General features: G+C 35.4%; 1 protein-coding gene across 1 annotated transcript in view; it reads left to right on the top strand.

The window, feature by feature from the left end:
• The window catches only part of LOC144958757 (tubulin polyglutamylase complex subunit 1-like), an 18,058-nt gene extending 1,476 nt beyond the window's left edge, over positions 1-16,582 (top strand). The window contains exons 2-9 of the mRNA XM_078890941.1: positions 1,004-1,094; positions 1,882-2,021; positions 4,516-4,579; positions 6,864-6,979; positions 7,210-7,345; positions 9,062-9,119; positions 13,227-13,307; positions 15,270-16,582. Coding sequence (XP_078747067.1) covers positions 1,004-1,094; positions 1,882-2,021; positions 4,516-4,579; positions 6,864-6,979; positions 7,210-7,345; positions 9,062-9,119; positions 13,227-13,307; positions 15,270-15,287 — 704 coding nt within the window. The 3' untranslated portion in view covers positions 15,288-16,582. The remainder of the gene's footprint in view (positions 1-1,003; positions 1,095-1,881; positions 2,022-4,515; positions 4,580-6,863; positions 6,980-7,209; positions 7,346-9,061; positions 9,120-13,226; positions 13,308-15,269) is intronic.
• Positions 16,583-21,056: the final 4,474 nt, after the last annotated feature.

The raw sequence follows: 21,056 nt of genomic DNA on the forward strand, positions 1-21,056 counted from the left end.
AACACCTTGGCCTAAGGATTCGTTCGCGAAATAAACAAATTCCCGGCCATCATAAATATCCCCAAAATAGTGGTCCGAATGACCAAATTATAGAAACAATAAAGATCAATAAAATTAACAGGAACCGTCTTCCCTGTCCTCTTATTGTCTTATAAATTCGACGCTTGTTTCATTTATCTCCCAAGTACTCATAGTAAAAAATAACAATAAGTATTGAATTGTCAGCTTCAATTTATTAGAGGAAGACAGATACTGTGGACGTTTCAGGTTTCAGGTCTCCCCTTTATCAACAAAACACGATGAATGAAACACTAAGGACGAATAAAATGTGTGTAAATGGCGTAGTTAAGGTGAATAAACAAAAACAAAAAAACAATTATAAAGGGGAAACCTGAAACGTCTTCAGCTGTCTTCGTCTAATAAATTAAAGCTTACAATTCAATACTCATTTTTATTTTTTTCTTTGGAGCTTCAAGCAGCAACCATTTTTCATTTTTCAGGGCATAGTATTTTTAAACAAAATAAGTTGAATAATTGATAAAAGGCGGGTGATTTTGTCAAAGGACGTGCTATATTTAATGTTTTCTTCTGTTCGGTTGATTAAAAAGTCGGAACAAAGCAAAATATGAACTTTTCTTTCCACGTTTCGCTTTTACACTCACAGCGTAGGAATGGATTCGAGCTCGACTTGGGTTACGCTGAGAAGCGTAATAATGGACAGAATTAGTTCAAAGAATTTGTGATACTTACTTTTTTTCTTGTTGCATTTTCTTAGTGATGAGTAAATTATACGTTTTATTTTTTGATTCCATTTTTTTGAATGTCAATTTCATTTTGTAAAACTTGCATAGTTAGTATGTGCGACTGTTGTGTGTGTCTGTTTGGCTCATTACGAGTGTGTTTATGGTTTGATAAGTATATTGTAAAGCGCTTTGAGGCTTCAGCGTTGAGCGCTATAAAAGAACACTTTATTATTTATTATTATTATTATTTTCATTTGCAGATAAACATAATGTGTCGGCGACGATTAAAGAACTCTTGTCGAAACTGATTGAAAACAGACCGGATGATCCGATCCGATTCATAGCGACTTTGTAAGTTGTATCCAACTTGTCCATTTAAATGTTTTAAAAATTGAGCTTTTGTATAGCACAATATCCACTTAACATGATCAAAGCGTTTTACAAGGGGTCCCTGACCAACAGCAACATTTAATATGTAGGACTGGACATGGCACCTGTTAGGCGATATTACAATTGTTTTTGACAGAGACAACACTGTTAATGGCCAGGTACACATTTTACACCTGAGTACGGTGAGAGAATTTGAGTAAAGAGCTTTTTCTAAGGGCTCAACTATGCGCCGAGCGGGGCTCGAACCCAGGACCTTCCCATCGGAAAGCAAGTGTCATACCACAAGACCACATAGCCGCATTTAAAACGTTTTATTATTTATAGTATGAAAATATTTAGTATGTATCATTGAATGACGTAATCAGTCAGATGGTGAAAACTGAGATATTGCCAAGTTTAGTTAGAAGGTTATTCCAGTCTTCCATTAGAATAGACCCTTGAGACAAATTTCCCCTATGGGATGGATATTGGGCGTTTTATTTTATTTTATTTAATGTTATTTATTTATTTTTTTAAATTATTTATTAAAACGTTCTTCAACTGGGAGCCAATGAAGTTCATACAGTAAAGGAAGGGAGTGTGCAAGCTTTTATTTCTCTGTTTGGTTACCAATCTTGCACCAAGGTTTGAAATGTCTAACGCTTTGAAATTATTAATAAATCTTTGATAAATAATTTTTTCTCACATTTTATTTTATTTTAAAGTACATTTTTATTTCTGCTATTTTATTTCCCACATCTCGTTCCAGTTTTGAGACTCTGACCGTGGAAGAGAAATCCAACGATTTGGTGAATCGGGCTATCCAGGTCCTCCATTTAACGCATCACAGTCGGCCAGTCTTCGAATCAAATGTCCGAGCAGCATACGATATTCTAGGCAAATTCAAAGGTCAGTTTTATTTTGATGTCTTAACCACTCGACCACTTTGTCCATTTGATTTAATGAATGTCGTCTAAAATCATCGTTTTGACTTTGCATGAATTAAGATAATGTGGTATAATTTATTTCAAAAGATGAAAGTATATTTGTGATTGTGAATGACGTAATCAGTCGGATGGTGAAAAGGTTTGAACTGAGATATTGCCAAGTTTAGTTAGAAGGTCAATTTTTATCCAAAATGAATTCTTGTCATAAATGATTAAGTCAACCATTTTTGAACATCTTCGGGAAATATCAAAGCTTAGTTTTACTTCTAGACAATTTATACAGCTAGTCAAGTTGAAAAAGTATGAAATTTGAGAAAAGTTGCCGGATGCCTTTCTCATACATCTGACCATAACTTCATGAAAAATCACCCGATTTACTTCAAATGAAGATTAACATGCTCTGGGGTGCATATTCTTTCAGAAAATTCAAAAAATAAAAAATAAATGCAAATCCAAAATTTTCACCCTCCGACTGATTATGTCGAGCACTTACCTGTCATCTGCATTTTTTGCCAAATTGGGACCTAAAATTTGCCAAAATTTGCCAAAAAATCCCCCCAAAATTTGCCAAGAAATTTGCCAAAAAGACCAAAATTTGCCAAAAAACTTGCAGAGGAGAACGAAGCGTTTCAGTAAAAATTAACACGTGATACAGAAAAATATATATATAAAAGACAATTTATTACATTTAAGGAGGCTACATTTATTATGACTGTGAATAGCGTTGTTACAAAGATTTTAAAGGATCATTATCCGTAGAGAGACGCTTCCCTTGGTTCGGGCCCAGGCAAAGCTGCAACATTTCTCAAGTTTCGCACTTTTTTTTTTTTATTTTGTTTTCGCTTCTTCCAAAATTTTCCATGCGATTTGCCAATTTTCCCAAAATTTGCCACAATTTGCCAATTTTTGGAAATTTGCCAAAAGTTGCGGATCGCCTTGATATTTGCGGCCGCAAAAAAATGCAGATGATAGACTTATACATATATGTAATATTTTATTATCATGCTAGGTTCATAGACAGCTCCACTTAGCTATCCGGATAATGTGTCTTGTGCATCTGTAATATTCAGTAGTTATAGAAATGATAGTAAAACACGATGAAGATGAAGATGATGATGATGATGATGATGATGATGATAATGATTGTCTTATTATTATATATTTGACAAATTGGATTTTTAGTTACACTAAGGCTCTGAGACCTGGACCAATTGTCACCAAATTTTGCATGGTGTTTAAAAATTATTTTTTTTAAATTGATCTTTTATACAGCGCAAAATCCACTAAATGTGCTCAAAGCGCTTTACAGGGGGCCTCTGGCCAACATTTAACATGTAAGATGGGACATGATGCCTGTTAGACGATATTAAAATTTTTCTGGACAGAGATAACGCTGATAATGGCCAGTTACTCATTTGACACCTGAGTACGGTGAGAGAATGTGAGTAAAGAACCTTCTCCAAGGACTCAACTATACGCCGAGCGAGGCTCGAACCCAGAACCATCCGATCCGAAAGCGAGTGTCATACCACTAGACCACATAGCCTCACAATTGACATGAAGATGGTTTTCATGTATTATGAGATTTGTTAGACATCATGATGATTTTATTGAAAAATCGAATTTTTGTTTTATTAAATCCAATCAAAAATCAGACGCCATCATTTTTAGTTAGCATCTGGTTGTGTGTCACCCTCCGGTTAATGAGTATAACAATGAGGTAGGAGTACGTGCATTGAATGGGCACCGTTCATTGAATGGACAGCTATGCTTGTAGTATTAATAATAAATGTGTTATGTTTTCAGTTTCTTTGTGGACAGGGAGGCACTTACTGTGTCTTCTATCCCCTTATATCTGTTTTCCAACATGCTCTCTGTCTTTGTCTTGGGATGAGATTACTTGGTTTTGTCCTGGCCCTGGCTGGATACCTTAACTGGTAGTGAAACAGTCGAATGTACAGTTAGAGTTTTGGGAGATGATTTTTTGTTTGTCTTGTAAATCATTTCTTTGTTATGCACTTTTTTATGTCTTAGTTGTGACCTGTGCTTGTGTCTGGATGAGACTTTTAGGTGATCTCAAACTAAGTACACAGATAGTGTGTGCTAGGAATCTACATCTGTTCCCTTTTTAAACCATTTCCCCTTTGTGTTCCTTATCTGTGGTGCTTTAATTGTAATTCTAGAACTATTTACTATCCCATTTTCTTCCTTTTTACTGGCGCTGATATAAACTTAATGTGTTGCAAGCGCGGTAAAGCACTTAAAAACAAACAAAAATGCTATTCCAATATGATAGATTTTATGCTTAAATCATCAATTTATTGTTGTGTTTTATTTGCATTGTAAAGTGCCTCTGAGCACATTGTGGATCTAGGCGCTATATAAATTCATTCATTATTCATTTTTATTAAAAACAAAACATTTATATTTTCTAATGTAATTTTTTTTTATTCCAGTATCCAAAAAGATTACAGGAGTGAATGGATTGGTTCACAGCCAACTTCTACAGACATTATGCAAGTAAGTTTTATGATAAAGAAGATTGTATTCGACAATATCGCAATCCTCTTCTCTATCAGTAGGTACCGCAAAGTCACGCAATGAGTCAGTTGAAAATCTATTGCAAGCCCGGAAAAGTGTAGTAAGTTAGGCTTTTTCGAGCCTCGCTCAGCGCATAGTTGAGGCCTTAGAAAAGGCTCTTTACTCATATTCTCTCACCATACTCGGGTGTTAAGAACGTTGTCTCTATCCGAAAAATTTTAATATCGCCTAACAGGCATCATGTCTTGTTCTACATGTTACGTGTTGCTGTTGGTCAGGGACCTCTTGTAAAGCGCTTTTAGTATCTTTAGTGGATATTGCGCTCTATAAAAGCTCAGGTTTTTTGTTTTTGCCTCCCTCCCCCTCCCATGGTCCAACTCCACTATTTAAGTAATTGATAAATAAGTGTTGTATGTCTATCCAGGGTTTATAATAAAACCTGTATTCAGAAATGTGAGTGGAGCTGTCACTTATGTTGATAATAATAAGAAATGAAGTGAGTAGGAAAGTGCCAGAAGACAACAGAGAATAAAAACTTGCTGCCGGCGATGGGGGTTCGAACCCACGACCTTACTGGTACGACAACTCCGCCGGGCCGGGAAGATCGTAACTTTACCGTTTGAGCTATCCATGATCGGGTACGAAGCAAAGACCATACTGCTGAGCCACGCTGCCCTCTACAAGTATAATTCATTGATGATTTTTTAAATAATACTAATAATAATAATAATAATAATAATAATAATAATAATAATAATAATAGTAATAATAATAGATCTTTATTGTCCATAAATATGGCAATTTGTCATTTAGTTACACTTGTTATAACGTTATATAAATATTTCACTCCTACTCATTTTCTCTCTCTCTCTCTCTCTCATTCTCTCTCATTCTCTCTCATTCTCTCTCTCTCTCTCTCATTCTCTCTCATTCTCTCTCTCTCTCTCTCTCTATCTCTATCTCTCTCTCTCTCTCTCTCTCTCTCTCTCTCTCTCTCTCTCTCTCTCTCTCTCTTCCTCTCTTTCTTTCACACGTGCGATATACACAACATAAACATATTCATTTCGTTTTCAATTTGTTACAATTGTGGCAATTCGACACCAAAAATTATCATCATTATCAATTGGTCATTAATCTAACATTAAAAAATTAATCAGTTAATCAGTCACCGAATCAATCCTTTGTTTTTCTGTACCATATGAAATATTCAAAATTTTTATTCCTGGTGGAACGAACGTTGATTTATACTTGTTAGTTCTACATTTAATAAGATGCTAGTCGCGCAGAGCTAACAGACCCAGCCATGCAAACGCTCCTGGGTGGACAGGAGCTTTCAGAAAAAGAAAAAAATCTCAACACCAACTGGCGTAGATCTTGGGTCTCTTTGCAGTTGAAGCTTGTGCTCTACATAATGAGCAAATAGAACCCCCATTTATTTCAGTACCGATAAGAAATTTTCAATGTCTTGTAAATCTTCCTTCATGCGTTCTTTGTTTTCCGGCCAAATGATTTCAACATCTTTAGTTTACTGCTTAACAGATGAGTTCAGTTGAAAACATCTGGTTCACTCAAATGGAAGAATATGAAATTGTGAACAAATTCTAGAATTCTTGTAATAGAAGAAGCTGGGTGGGGTTCCTGACCTCCCATAATGGGCAGGGAGGTACTTACTGTGTCTTCTATCCCCCTATATTTTATTTCCAACTTGCTTTCTCTCTTTGTCTTGGAATGAGATTACTTGGTTTTATCCTGACCTTGGCCGGATACCCTGGCTGGGAGGGAAATAGTCAAATGTATAGTTGTAGTTTTGGGAGATGATATTTTTACCTTGTAAATCATCTCTCTGTTATGCACTGTACTGTTTAGTTAATATTATAATTATATATGATTTTGTAAACATTTGACTGAAACCCTTCTTAGTTGGGACCTGTGCTTGTGTCTGGATGAGACTTTAAGGTGATCTCAAACTAAGTACATTGGTGGTATGCTCTTGGAATCTACATCTGATCCCTATTTGTTCCCAGTTTCCCTTTGTCTTACTTTCTCTTGGCTGCTTTAATTGTAATTCTATAACTTTTTACCATCCCATTTTCTTCCTTTTTACTGGCGCTGATATAACCTAAATGTGTTGCAAGCGCCGTAAAACCCTTAATAATAAATAACATTTGAGGCTTGCATCTTGAGTCACAATAAAAAGATGAAATAGAAGAAGGGTCACAAATGGAAACGAAATGAACGTTTTTTTAAAATCTTTTTCTTCCAGAGACTTGCCCTCCTCCATCACCATACGACTGCTGAAGCGTTTGGAATGTGCCGATTACGAAGCCGTGACCTTTGACATCTTCAAAGCTTCAGTATTCACCGCTCTTGTTTTAAATGGTGATAATAATTGACATTGATCTTGTGTGTGTGTGTGTGTGTGTGTGTGTGTGTGTGTGTGTGTGTGTGTGTGTGTGTGTGTGTGTGATGAAAATTTGTAGTTTAGTGTTTGAGAGGTTACTTTATATAAAATCATGTTTTTTTTTTGTTATTTTGTTTTTGAATGGAGAGAAAAAGAATAAAGAAGTAAATTTTCTTGAGACTGTATATTTGTACCGTTTTCCACCCAGATTATGTTGCTATGGCAACCAGCCTGTTTGTTTCCCTTGATCTCCAACACACTGGGAAGGCTGACAAAAACTTGTGTGATGCGACTTTGGAACAGCTGAAAACAGCTCTTGGAAGCTCCAGAACTGATGTCAAAAGGTATTTAAGGCTGCATAGAATATAATATCTGACATGTTTGTTTGTGTGGCTATGTGGTCTCGTGGTATGACACTCGCTTTCGGATCGGACGGTCCTGGGTTCGAGCCTCGCTCCACGCATAGTTGAGTACTTGGAGAAGGCTCTTTACTCATATTCTGTCATCGTACTCAGGTGTAAAATGAGTACTTGGCTGTTAACACCGATGTCTCTGTCCGAAAAAATTGTAATATCGCATAACAGGCATCATGTCCCGTCCTGAATGTTAAATGTTGCTGTTGACCAGGGACCCCTTGTAAAGCGCCTTTAGCATGTTTAGTGGATATTGCACTATATCAAAGCTCAAATTTTTTTTTTTTTTGTTTTTGCTTGTTTTTAAGGGTTTTACGGCACTTGGGGCACGTTTAGGTCATTTCGACGCCAGTAAAAAGGTAGAAAATAGGATAGTCAAAAAGTTTTAAATTTACTCTTGAAAGCATGGGAGAAAAAGTAAGACAAAGGGGAGAGTTCAGAAAGGGCACAGATGTAGATTCCAAGAGCACACTATCAGTGTACTTAGTTTGAGATCACCTAAAAGTCTCATAGAGTATCAAAAACTGGTCCCCACTAAGAGGATTAATAATAATAATAATAATAATAATGCTGAAAACTTATATAGCGCTATAACTCCGAGACACCAGACTCTAAGCGCTTAAATTACAAATTACTTTGGCTGAAACATACTCATTCACACACACAAGCACACACACACACACACACATACACACACACACACAACACAACACACAACACAAACCAAACCTATCTTGCTTCTCATACCATCTACTAAAATCGAAACAAATATGTTTTAAGCGAACGTTTAAAAATAGACAAAGATTCTTTTTCACGAATGCTCTGCGGTAAGGCGTTCCAAATAGAGGGTCCGAAATGAGAAAAGGATCTCATTCCAGCATTTTTCCGAATTCGAGGGACAACTAGTTTTGTGGAATCACTGGCCGAACGTAAGGGGCGGGGTTTTGAATATCTTTCAATTAGTTCTGAAAGGTAGGAAGAATTTACACTCAAATTCAAATGTTTACAAACAAAAATATATTTACAGAGCTGCCAACCTACGCAAAAAATGCAGAATTGTACACATTTTCAGTGATTGTACGCTTGTATGCATTTCCCCCAAGATTGTACCCATTTTCAGTGTATGGAGTCACTTCGGTTTTCTTTAGTTGTAATAGTCTTGAGTTGAGAAACCTTGGTGACCAAGTGGATATTCATATATTTTTTAACCAATTATGATCTTCATGCTGGGAGGTAGAATTGTGAAAGGATTGGATTATAGTCTTGGGAACATCATTGTTACTGCAATTGAGCTTGTGCGTGTGACTTTATTTAAGTATACCTTCCTCTTACTTCCACAATGGTTAGTTTCCATCTATTCAGGATTGTGCCCATTTTTATGAAATCTCCCCCTTTTTGAGTTCCCATTGTACACATTCTCATCAGATGGGGTTGGCAACTCTGTATTTATAAGTTTAGCTTCTAAGAACCTCCAGGACTTTGGAACATTTTTTTTAACATGCTGATAGAAAATTGTTTATTTCTAAAGCTATTTAAAGTGAATGTTTTCTGTTTTTCCCTTGGAAACTACGAATGTTTTTTTTTTTTTGAAATTTCAAGTTGGCAGCTCTGTGTGTCGCTAATCCTTATTTTGCTTTTACCTTCCAGGATTGTTGAATCCAGTTATAACCTGAGTCCTGACGGTTTGTACAACGCCTTAGACCGCGTAAGTCGACAACTTTTCGTTCTTTCTTTTTTAAATTTTTTTTTTCAAAATTTATTTAAAAAAAATTTTTTTTAATTTATTTTTTTTTAATTTATTTTTTATAATTTATTATTTTTTAATTGATTTAAAACTTTTTTTTTTTAAATTTATTTTTTTAAAGGGAATAATAAAGCTTAGGCAGTGTGGCTCAGCGGTACGGTCTTTGCTTCGTACCCGAAAGGTACCTCCTTCGACTACCCACCGCTGTGTTGTGGTGCCTCAACTAAGTCACCTTGCCCTAGCTCACTTTGCGGCGCTGCTCTGCAGCTGATTCCTGGGTTATTCGAGTCTTCCCTTGGAATAGACGCTAAAAACAAATTTCCCCTTGGGGATGAATAAAGGGAAATTTTTTTTTATTTTTTTATTATTTATTTTATTTATTTGTGTGAGGGCCTGATAAAAAAAAAATCCCCTGACAGCCACCAAAGATATCAGAAAATTCCCCCAAAACCATCACATATTGGAACAATTTACCGCAAGAAGTTACATCTGCACCCACTTGAGATTTATTTACAGAGCTTCTAGATCATTTCTGAATGTTCAACTTAAAATATTAACTTGAAAATTCAGCAGAGATCGAGATTGTTCATGTTAAAATCTTCATGAGAGACACGGTGGGCATTAGAAGATTCAAAATTTAAAAAAAAAAAAATATATATATAGAGCAGTTATATAGGGCAATATCCACTAAACGTGCTCAAAGCGCTTTCAAGGGGTCGCTATACAGTCTAGTAGCTTGTTTTATATAGTGTTGGATGTGAATTTTGTAACATTTTCTGATTTTAAATGATCCTCCAGCTGTCTATCTAAAAAATATTGAGCTTTTATATAGGGCAATATCCACAAAACGTGCTCAAAGCGCTTTACAAGGAGTCTCTGTCCAACTGCAATATTTAACATTTAGGACAAGACATGACGCCTGTTAGGTGATATTATACTTTTTTTCAGACAGAGACAAAGCCGTTAACAGGCAGGTACTCATTTTACACCTGACTACGATGAGAGAAAATTGAGTAAAGAGACTTTAACAAGGGCGCAACAATGGGATATCTTTTGTTAGTCAAATTCTTACCCCCCCCCCCCCCCCCCACACAAACACAAACACAAACACTTTCTCACTTTGTATCCATAATATGTCAATATATCAGGTCATGTGTGTTGTTCATAATATTTAACAGTACTTGTAAGAAAATGACAAATTCCCACTGTTTTGAGGATTATCATCATCATCATCATCATCATCAATTATTATTATTATTATTATTATTATTATTATTATTATTATTGACTTACTGACTGACTTAATGCCTTTCCCTTCCTAAACATCCGATCGGGACGCCTCGGCTGCCTCTCTAATCATCTGTGTCATTTCCTTCCACTGTTCACGGTCTTTTGCTGTGGATGCTAAGTTCATAAGGTGTTCCTTTGATTTTAATACTTTGTTATTTTGAAGGCGTTTTAGGTCTCTATTGAGGACAGTGTGAATTGACGTGGGTGGTCAACATTGATATTTTTTGTGTCCAGACAGGGTGAAAAAAGTATTCATGGCTTTATTAGCTGGTATATTTACATATCTTCTGAGTATATGCCCAAAAAGCCGCCATCTTGCCTCCGGGATTTGAATGGATAAGGGTCTTTCATTGCATGTTTCATACAGTGTTTTATTGCTTATTTTTGTCGGGTATCGTATATTCAGGACTCTCACCAGTTGTTTTCTATGGAATCTGTCTAATCTTTGCTCTTCTGTTCCAGTCAGTTCCCATGTTCCGCAGTTGTATATAAGCACGGATTTTACAAGGGTTGTGTATAATTTGATGTTAGTGTTTAATTTTATTTTATCTTTTCTAATCCATATATTATTATTATTATTATTATTATTATTATTATTATTATTATTATTATTATTATTATCATTATTATTGCGAAGTGGCCGAGTGGTTAAGGCATTGCTCTGTGACCCGGAAGAACACGGGTTCGAGCCCCACTTCAGGGACTTTCGTTTTTTTCCTTGAGCAAGATTATTAGCTCCCAATTTGCTCACTTTGGACAACATGGGCGATTCCTGTTGACATCAGACATCTTGTTTGATGAGTTATCTATATTCCTTCATGGAATGCCTAGGCGACGATATCGTGGCGAAAAAGTCATATTAAATATTTAAAAATTACTATTATTATTTAATAATAATAATAATAATAATAATAATAATAATAATAATAATAATAATAATAATAATAATAATAATAATAATAATAATAATAATAATGCTGAAAACTTGTATAGCGCTATAACTCCGAGACACCAGACTCTAAGCGCTTAAATTACAAATTACTTTGGCTGAAACATAATCATTTGCACACACAAGCACACACACACACACACACACACACACACAACACAACACAACAGAAACCAAACCTATCTTGCTTCTCACACCATCTACTAAAATCGAAACGGATATGTTTTAAGCGAACGTTTAAAAATAGACAAAGATTCTTTTTCACAAATTTTCGAAGGTGAGGGTCATGTTTATTGATTGGTATTTGAAGTGGTACAAGTTTTCTCCCCAAATTTTTAATACGTCGTGTTGTTTTTTTTTGGGTTTTATTTTTTTGGGGGTTTTTTTGCACAGTATTTAGGCGTGTTAAAGAAAACACGTTTTTTGTTTTTTTTTGTTTTTGATGATTTTATGATTCCTGGGTGGGGATCCTGACCTCCCATAGCGGGCAGGGAGGTACATACTGTGTCTTCTATCCCCTTATATCTGTTTTCTAACATGCTTTCTGTCTTTGTCTCGGAATGAGATTACTTGGTTTTTTTTCCTGACCCTGGCCGGATACCCCGGCTGGGAGGGAAACAGTCAAATGCATAGTTATTGTTTTGGGAGATGATATTTTTTTCCTTGTAAATCATCTCTCTGTTATTTATTATTATATTTGTTATTTTGAATGTATAATGTAAGCATTTGAGTGTATTCCTCTTTGTTGGATTTTGTTCTTGTGTCCGGTTGAGACTTATAGGTGATCTCAAACTAAATACATCGGTGGTGTGCTCTTGGAATCTACATCTGATCCCTATTTGTTCCCAGTTCCCCTTTGTCTTGCGTTCTCTTGGGTGCTTTAATTGTAATTCTAGAACTTTTTACGATCCCATTTTCTTCTTTTTTACTGGCGCTGATATGACCTAAATGTGTTGCAAGCGCTGTAAAACCCTCAAAAACAAACAAACATTTTATGATTCAGTCCATGGGATAAGTTCTAGATTTACCTGTGCGACTATGTGGTCTAGTGGTATGACACTCGCTTTCGGATCGGAAGGTTCTGGGTTCGAGCCTCACTCAGCACATTGTTGAGTCCTTGGAAAAGGCTCTTTACTCACATTCTCTCACCGTACTAAGGTGTAAAATGAGTACCTGGCCGTTAACAGCGTGGTCTATGTCGGGGAAAAATTTGGAATATCGCCTAACAGGCGTCAGGTTTCGTTCTACATGTTACTTGTTGCTGATAGTCAGGGACCCCTTGAAAGCGCTTTGAGCACGTTTAGCGGATATTGCGCTCAATAAAAGCTCAGTTATTATTATTATTATTATTATTATTATTATTATTATTATTATTATTATTATTATTATTATTATTATTATTATTATTTATTATTATTATTATTTTTATTATTATTATTATTATTATTATTATTATTATTATTATTATTATTATTATTATTATTATTATTATTATTATTATTATTATTATTATTATATTATTTTATATTATTATTATTATTATTATTTTTTTACTATTATTATTATTATTATTATTATTATTATTATTATTATTATTATTATTATTATTATTATTATTATTATATTATTATTGTTATTATTATTATTCTTGTTATTATTTTTATTATTATTATTATTATATTATTATTTTTACTATTCTTTTTATTATTATTATTATTTTTATTATTATTATTATTATTATTATTATTATTATTATTATTATTATTATTATTATTATTATTATTACTAATCTGCTTTAAAAAGTGAAATGAAATGATTTGTTCCTTCAGGCAATGAACCGACAGGCCTCCAATGGATTCGTCACTCAGGAACAGTTTGTGCAAGAAGCTTGTGAGACGTTTTTGTCCAAGGTAATCAGTGCTTAGGGTGTCCCGATAGCTCAGTTGGTAGAGCACTCGCTTCACATGCAAAGGGACCGAGATCGTTTTATTTTTTTTTCTTTCTTTATTTATTTCTTTATTTTTTTTTATTTTTTTTTCTTTCTTTCTTTCTTTTATTTTTTTTTCTTTCTTTCTTTTATTTTTTTTCTTTCTTTTTTTCTTTCTTTCTTTCTTTATTTCTTTATTTATTTATTTATAATTATTTATTAATCATTTATTTATTTATTTTTTATATATAATTATTTATTAATCATTTATTTATTTGTTTTTTTTTTGTTAAAGGGGAGTGTTAATAAATATAAAAGACGACAACAATGCAAAAACAGAATGATATAATTTAATCACAGTGGATCATTTTTAACATTGCCTGGTGTACACGGTACCTCATTTTCAAGTAGTCATTAGACTCGGATCTTGGCAAAAAAAAACAATATTAAATCATAAAATAGCAAATTCCCCCCTCCCCCAAAAAATAAAACAAATAAGAAAACAACAAAACAACAAAACCAAGTAAAAAATGAAACAAAAAAAACCCGAACAAACTTGGGCCTTTAAAAGATAAAAAAAACCTGAGCTTTTATATAGTGCAATATCCACTAAGCATATTCAAAGTGCTTTACAAACACAACAAAAATATTGTCTTACTTCTTCATGAAAATATAATATACCGTTCTTACACTCTTGCGTTTTGAAATCCTGGACACGTTCCCCAACTGCTGCACGAGCGTGTGTGAGTGTGCACGCTGCTGGGAAGAAACTTTGAATGTCAAATCGCAAGAGTGATAGAAATCTTTTATTCTGCCCCACCTACAATGGATTCTGATCTCAGTATCTCTAAATAGAAGGGATTTACAAAAATATAGTAATAATAATAATAATAATAATAATAATAATAATAATAATAATAATAATAATGATAATAATGATAATAATAATAATAATGATAATAATAAAAATAATAATAATAATAATAATAATAATAATAATAATAATAATAATAATAATAATAATAATAATAATAATAATAATAATAATAATAATGATAATAATAATAATAATGATAATAATAAAAATAATAATAATAATAATAATAATAATAATAATAATAATAATAATAATAATAATAATAATAATAATAATAATAATAATAATAATAATAATAATAATAATAATATGGTGCGGCTATGTGGTCTAGTGGTATGACACTCGCTTTCGGATCGGAAGGTCCTAGGTTTGAGCCTCGATCGACGCATAGTTGAGTCCTTGGAAAAGACTCTTTACTCACATTCTCTCACCGTACTAAGGTGTAAAATGAGTACCTGGCCGTTAATAGCGTTGTCTTTGTCCGAAAAATTGTAATATCGCCTAACAGGTGTCGGGTCTCGTCATACATGTTAAATGTTGCTGTTGACCAGGGACCCCTTGTAAAGCGCTTTGAGCACGTTAAGTGGATATTGCGCTATATAAAAGCTCAATTTTTAAAGAATTTTTTAAATAATATAATACTTCTTTTTAAAAAACCAGACAATAGAAATTGCTTGCTACCCTTTGAATAGGTTGCTGTTAGCCCTTTGCAAAGTACTTTCCACCAGATCTGACAAACCCAGCTACCCAATAATCACTGCTGTGTGAACAGAGGGGTCAGAAAAAAAAAAGAAAAAAATCTCGAATTCATCCGTTGATTGTGAAGCGAGTTTTCTACCAACTGAGCTATTTTATTACGACCCTCCCCACCCCTGTCTATGATAAAAACTTGTAGATAACTTTCTGTCCATTTACAAAAAAAAAAATCGCTTGAGTTATTCACTTCTTTCTCCCTCTTATTTGATTATTTGTCTATAAAATTTATATCTATTTATTTATTTTATTTTTACTGTTGTTTATACAATTTTAATTAATTCATTCATTTTATTTCTATTGAAATTGTTGCAGGTGAAGAAGCTGAAATGACGAGATGAAGAGATGACCCTGAATCCACTGATCTTAATCATATTGTAAAAATTCATAATGACTGTGATTATTTATTTGTTTATGAGGAGGAAACCTTCAAACCCCACTAAGTCATGCACAGCACTTACTTCCTGTTTAAAAAAAAAATAAAGTAAAATTCCCTTTATTCATCCCATAGGGAAAATTTGTCTGTAGGGTCTATTCCAATGGAAGACTGGAATAACCCAGGCGTCAGCCGCAGTGCAGCACCGCAAATTGAGCTAGGGCGAGATGACTTGCTCAAGGCCACACAGCGCAGCAGCAGTGATCGAACTCGGTACCTTTCGAGTACCGAAGTAAAGATCGTACCGCTGAGCCACGCTGCCCCATCTGTTTCATGAAATAAAAAAAGTCCCTCAGAGTTATTGGCCCATGGAGCCGGAGTTTATCCCAGTTTCTATTGTAGAAATAAAAATAACCCAGGCGTCAGCCACAGTGCAGCACCGCAAATTAAGCTCGAGCGAGGTGACTTGCTCAAGCAAGGCCACACAGCGCAAAGGCAGGTGATCGAACTCGGTACCTTTCTGGTGCGAAGCAAGGACCATTACCGCTGAGCTAAGCCACCACGCCTAAACTAAAACGGACAATAGCAATTGCTTGCTTCCCCTTGGATAGGATGCTGGTCTATCGCTAAGTTCTCTCTGCCAGATCTAAGAGAAACCAGCTACCCAATCACTGCCGGGTGGGTCAGATAAAAAATCTCGACTGCACATAGGATTGATCTTGGTATTTTGCGTGATTATTTTTTGGGATGTTTTTTTTTCTTGTATTTTTCTTGCTTGCTTTTTCTGGCATCTTTCTTCATACACACTTGTTCAGATCTTTATCTGACAAAAAATAGTGGGTTTTTTTTTTACCCCACAATGATGTCACGTGACTTGGCAGGTTTTAAAGGTCTACTCCTTGTGTAATTGTATGTCTGTGTGTGTGTGTGAGAGAGAGAGAGAGAGAGAGAGAGAGAGAGAGAGAGAGAGAGAGAATGAGAGAGAGAGAGACAGAATGAGAGAGAGAGACAGAATGAGAGAGAGAGAGAGAGAGAGAGAAGAGGGAGGGGGAGAAAGAGAGAGAGACACAGACAGACAGGGAGAGAGACAGACCTACAGAGAGAAAGAGACATTGTGATAGAGAATAAAAAAAGGCGAGAAAGCTGTAAATGTCATATGATTTGTAACCCGCCAACTCCAATGGGTGATATGTCAGGGTGACACGAAACGTCCTGAATAAAAGATTAAATATGAAAATAATCAAATCACAAATATCCGAATTTTGTCTTTTCACAATTTTGGAAATAATATCCTTTCTCTATAGATAGAATGAAGTTGACGTCACTCTGGTTATTGTTATTGTTTTTTGCCATCCATGTTTATGAGTAATTCTCAATAGACTGTATTAACCAGACTATAAGATTACACATAGTTTTGTGTGTTGTCCTTCATACGTCTGGGTGGCAATGTTGTGAGCTTCTTAGCAAAGCGCATACTATCTATAAATGATATTGTTCTTTATTTTTTAAAGGATTTGTTTGTTTTTAAGGGTTTTATGGCGCTTGCAACACATTAAGGTCCTATCAGCGCCAGTAAAAAGAAAGAAAATGGGATAGTAAACAGTTCTAGAATTACAATTAGGGCACCCAAGAAAAGGTAAGACAAAGGGGAATTGATTCAAATAGGAATCAGATGTAGATTCCAAGAGCACACCATCAAAGTATTTAGTTTGAGATCACCTACAAGTCTCATCCAGACAAAAGCACAGGACCCTACGAAGAGGAATACACTCAAATGTTTACAAATCATAATATATGTAAAACAAAAATGATACAGTGCATAACAGAGAAAACAGAACAAGTCTAAAAATAGTATCTTCCAAAACTCTAACTATACATTTGACTGTTTCCCTTCCAGCTAGGGTATCCGGCCAGGGCCAGGACAAAATCAAGTAATCTCATTCCAAGACAAAGACGGAAAGCGTGTTGGAAAACAGATATAAGTGGATAGAAGACACAGTAAGTACCTCCCTACCCACTATGGGAGGTCTGAAATTTTTAAAGAGTTTTATGGCGCTTGTTAAACATTTAGGTCATATCAACGCCAGCTAAAAGGATGAAAATGGGAAAGTCGAAAATGGTAGATTTATTATTTAAGTTAAAAACGCCAAAGACGAAGGGAAATGATTCAAATATTGAACAGATGTAGAGTTCAAGAGCAAACTATCAGTGTATTTAGTTTTAGATCACCTAATAGTCTCATTGAGATGCAAGAACTGGTCCCTGCTAAGACGAGTACACTCAAATGCTAACAAGTTATTGTATATATATATTTTAAACCAAAAAGAATATAAACGTACATAACTGAGAGACGATTTTTTAGGAAAACAATATCATGGACCTAAAACAATCTTTATATTTTTGACTAATTTTCCCTGAATCTGGACACCCTACTTGGTTTCCTATCATGATGAAAAATATATTATTCCACCCCTCTCATTGGAAAACCCTATCATTTTTTAGTTAATATGTAATCGTTGAATAATAATTTGAGCGTTGAATAAAAAAGGTACATTCAACAATTGCAGATATTTTTGCACATTTTATTGGTGTGAAATTAGGTGTAAAGGACAATGTAAATGTTGCTGCTCTAAGCTCCTAGAAATAAATAACAATGTGAAATTGAAAGTAAGCTTCAATTTAATATACGAAAACAGATAAACTGGACATTTCGGGTTTCCCCTTTCTGATGTAAAAGACAGCTGATTGGTCATTATAAATATTTAGGTGCGCATGAATACAAATCCAACGTTTTTAGTTTTGGGTCAAATTGTCATTCAAGCAGAAGGAGAAAGATACAAATTATTGTGAATAGAAGTACTAAAACCATACCATTTGGTTATAAAATATCTAATAATCTTATTTGTAGGGATGGAATAAACATTTTATTTCATTTACTTAAACTCGTTAACAAAGAGATGAAAGAATCGTATAGTGTATGGGTAAAAGTGACTCGGCCTCATCATTATCACTCACTACTGGATGGGGTTCCTGACCTCCCATAGTGGGCAGGGAGGCACTTACTGTGTCTTCTATCCTCATATACCTGTGTTGGGTTCCTGACCTCCCATAGTGGGCAGGGAGGCACTTACTGTGTCTTCTATTCCCATATACCTGTGTTGGGTTCCTGACCTCCCATAGTGGGCAGGGAGGCACTTACTGTGTCTTCTATCCTCATATACCTGTGTTGGGTTCCTGACCTCCCATAGTGGGCAGGGAGGCACTTACTGTGTCTTCTATCTCCCTATGTCTGGGTTGGGTTCCTGACCTCCCATAGTGGGCAGGGAGGCACTTACTGTGTCTTCTATCTCCCTATGTCTGGGTTGGGTTCCTGACCTCCCATAGTGGGCAGGGTGGCACTTACCGTGTCTTGTATCCCCTATATCTGTTTTCCAATTTGCTCCCTGTCTTGGAAAACAGATATAGGGGATAGAAGCGTGGCCTTCGTAAAGTTATGGCCTGATACTGACCAAAAAATGTCGTCAAAATGCCAGTCTTTTGCCACAAAAGAAAACAAATCGTGAGTTGTATTCAATAGTTCAACCAATGAAATCACTTGTTTCCATGAGCTCTACTAACGACAACTCACTAAGCGGTGCAAAAACCAAATAATGACGTCAAACTGCCAGTCCTTTTGGATTTCAATATCAGGCTATAACATAACGATGGTTACGATAGAAGTAAGCGTCTCCCCGCCCACTCACTATGGGAGGTCAGGAACCCCACCCATCCAGACATTTGAACAGATGATAATCGTATACGGCCCAAATAGATTTTCTACGAAATGCTAATGACAAATGTTTGTCTTGCAACCCGAGGTTGTTGCCGAGATGCAGGTCTTGGTGTGTATGATGTACCACCCAAATAGATTTTCAACGAAATTCTAATGACAAAATAGACAATGAAAGGTCGGTTGGAAAACAGATATAGGGGAATAGAAGACACAGTAAGTACCTCCCTGCACACTATGGGAGGTCAGGAACCCAACACAGGTATATGGAGATAGAAGACACAGTAAGTGCCTCCCTGCCCACTATGGGAGCCCAGGAACCCAACACAGATGGAGATAGAAGACACAGTAAGTACCTCCCTGCCCACTATGGGAGGTCGGGAACTCAACTAATTCTAATGACAAATGTTTGTCTTGCAACCCGCTGTTGTTGCCGAGATGCAGGTCTTGGCGTGTCGACACACCGTGTTGCTGAAGACTGTGTAGATCCAGGGGTTGGTGCAGCTATTAACGCTGGCAAGTAACATGATGATGGTGAAGGAGATGCCTGGAAAGGGAGATAATCATTATAATTTGGTTAGACATATGATGATGGTGAAGGAGATGCCTGGAAAGGGAGATAATCATTATAATTTGGTTAGACATATGATGATGGTGAAGGAGATGCCTGGAAAGGGAGATAATCATTATAATTTGGTTAGACATATGATGATGGTGAAGGAGATGCCTGGAAAGGGAGATAATCATTATAATTTGGTTAGACATATGATGATGGTGAAGGAGATGCCTGGAAAGGGAGATAATCATTATAATTTGGTTAGACATATGATGATGGTGAAGGAGATGCCTGGAAAGGGAGATAATCATTATAATTTGGTTAGACTCTTTTTGTGAAAATCTTGGTGCAAAGCAATAAATTGAGCTTTAAAAAAATAAATTGAACTTTTATATAGCACAATAACCACTAAACGTGCTCAAAGCGCTTTACAAGAAGTCCTTGACCAGCAGCAACATTTAACATGTAGGACAGAAACATGACGCCTGTTAGGAGTTATATTACATTTTTAAGGATAGAGACAATGCTGTTAATGACCAGGTACTCATTTTACACTTGAGTACGGTGAGAGAATGTGAGTAAAGGGCCTTCTCCAAGGACTCATAATGCGCCGAGCGAGGCTCGAACCCAGGACCTTACTATCCGAAAGCGAGTGTCATACCACTAGACCACATAGCCGCACAGTGAATGGTAAAAAAAAAAACATGTGGTCTAGTGTTATGACACTCGCTTACGGATCGGAAGATTCTGGGTTCAAGCCAAGCATAGTCCTTGGAATTGGCTCTTTACTTACATTCTCTCACCGTACTCAGGGCGTAAAATGAGTAGTATATGGCCGTTAACAGCAATCTCTCCGAATTTTTTTTTTTTAATTGTTAAACACGCCTCATGTCCCGTCTTAAATTATGTTAAGTGTTGCTGTTGGCCGGGTACCCTTTGTAAAGCGCTTTGAGCACTTTAAGTGGATATTGCACTATATAAATGTTCATTAAAAAACACAAACAAAACAACGCAGTGTAGTAAAAAAAAAACCCAATAAAATAGAAATAAAAATAAAAACAAACAAGCAAAAGAAAAACAACCTTTTTTTTTCAGTGTCGCACCAGACAAGGTAAGCAACTCTGTATTGACAACCATGACATCACTTTTGAATGAGTATTCTCCCTTCCTTTCCTATGAATTTCTAAATGATAATATTAGACTATATTATTATAATAGATCAGAATAAATGTTCCCTTTAATAATCCCAAAGAGGAAATGTCATTATGGGTTTTTTTAAACTTTTATATAGCGCAATATCCACTAAATGTGCTCAACGCGCTTTACAAAGGGTCCCTGACCAACAGCAACACGTAACACGAAGAACGAGACATGAAGTCTGTTAGGCGATATTACAATTAT

Source organism: Berghia stephanieae, chromosome 13 (genome assembly GCF_034508935.2).
Source record: "Berghia stephanieae isolate SIO BIC M18660-M18661 chromosome 13, UCSD_Bste_1.3, whole genome shotgun sequence".
Taxonomy (NCBI): domain Eukaryota; kingdom Metazoa; phylum Mollusca; class Gastropoda; order Nudibranchia; family Aeolidiidae; genus Berghia; species Berghia stephanieae.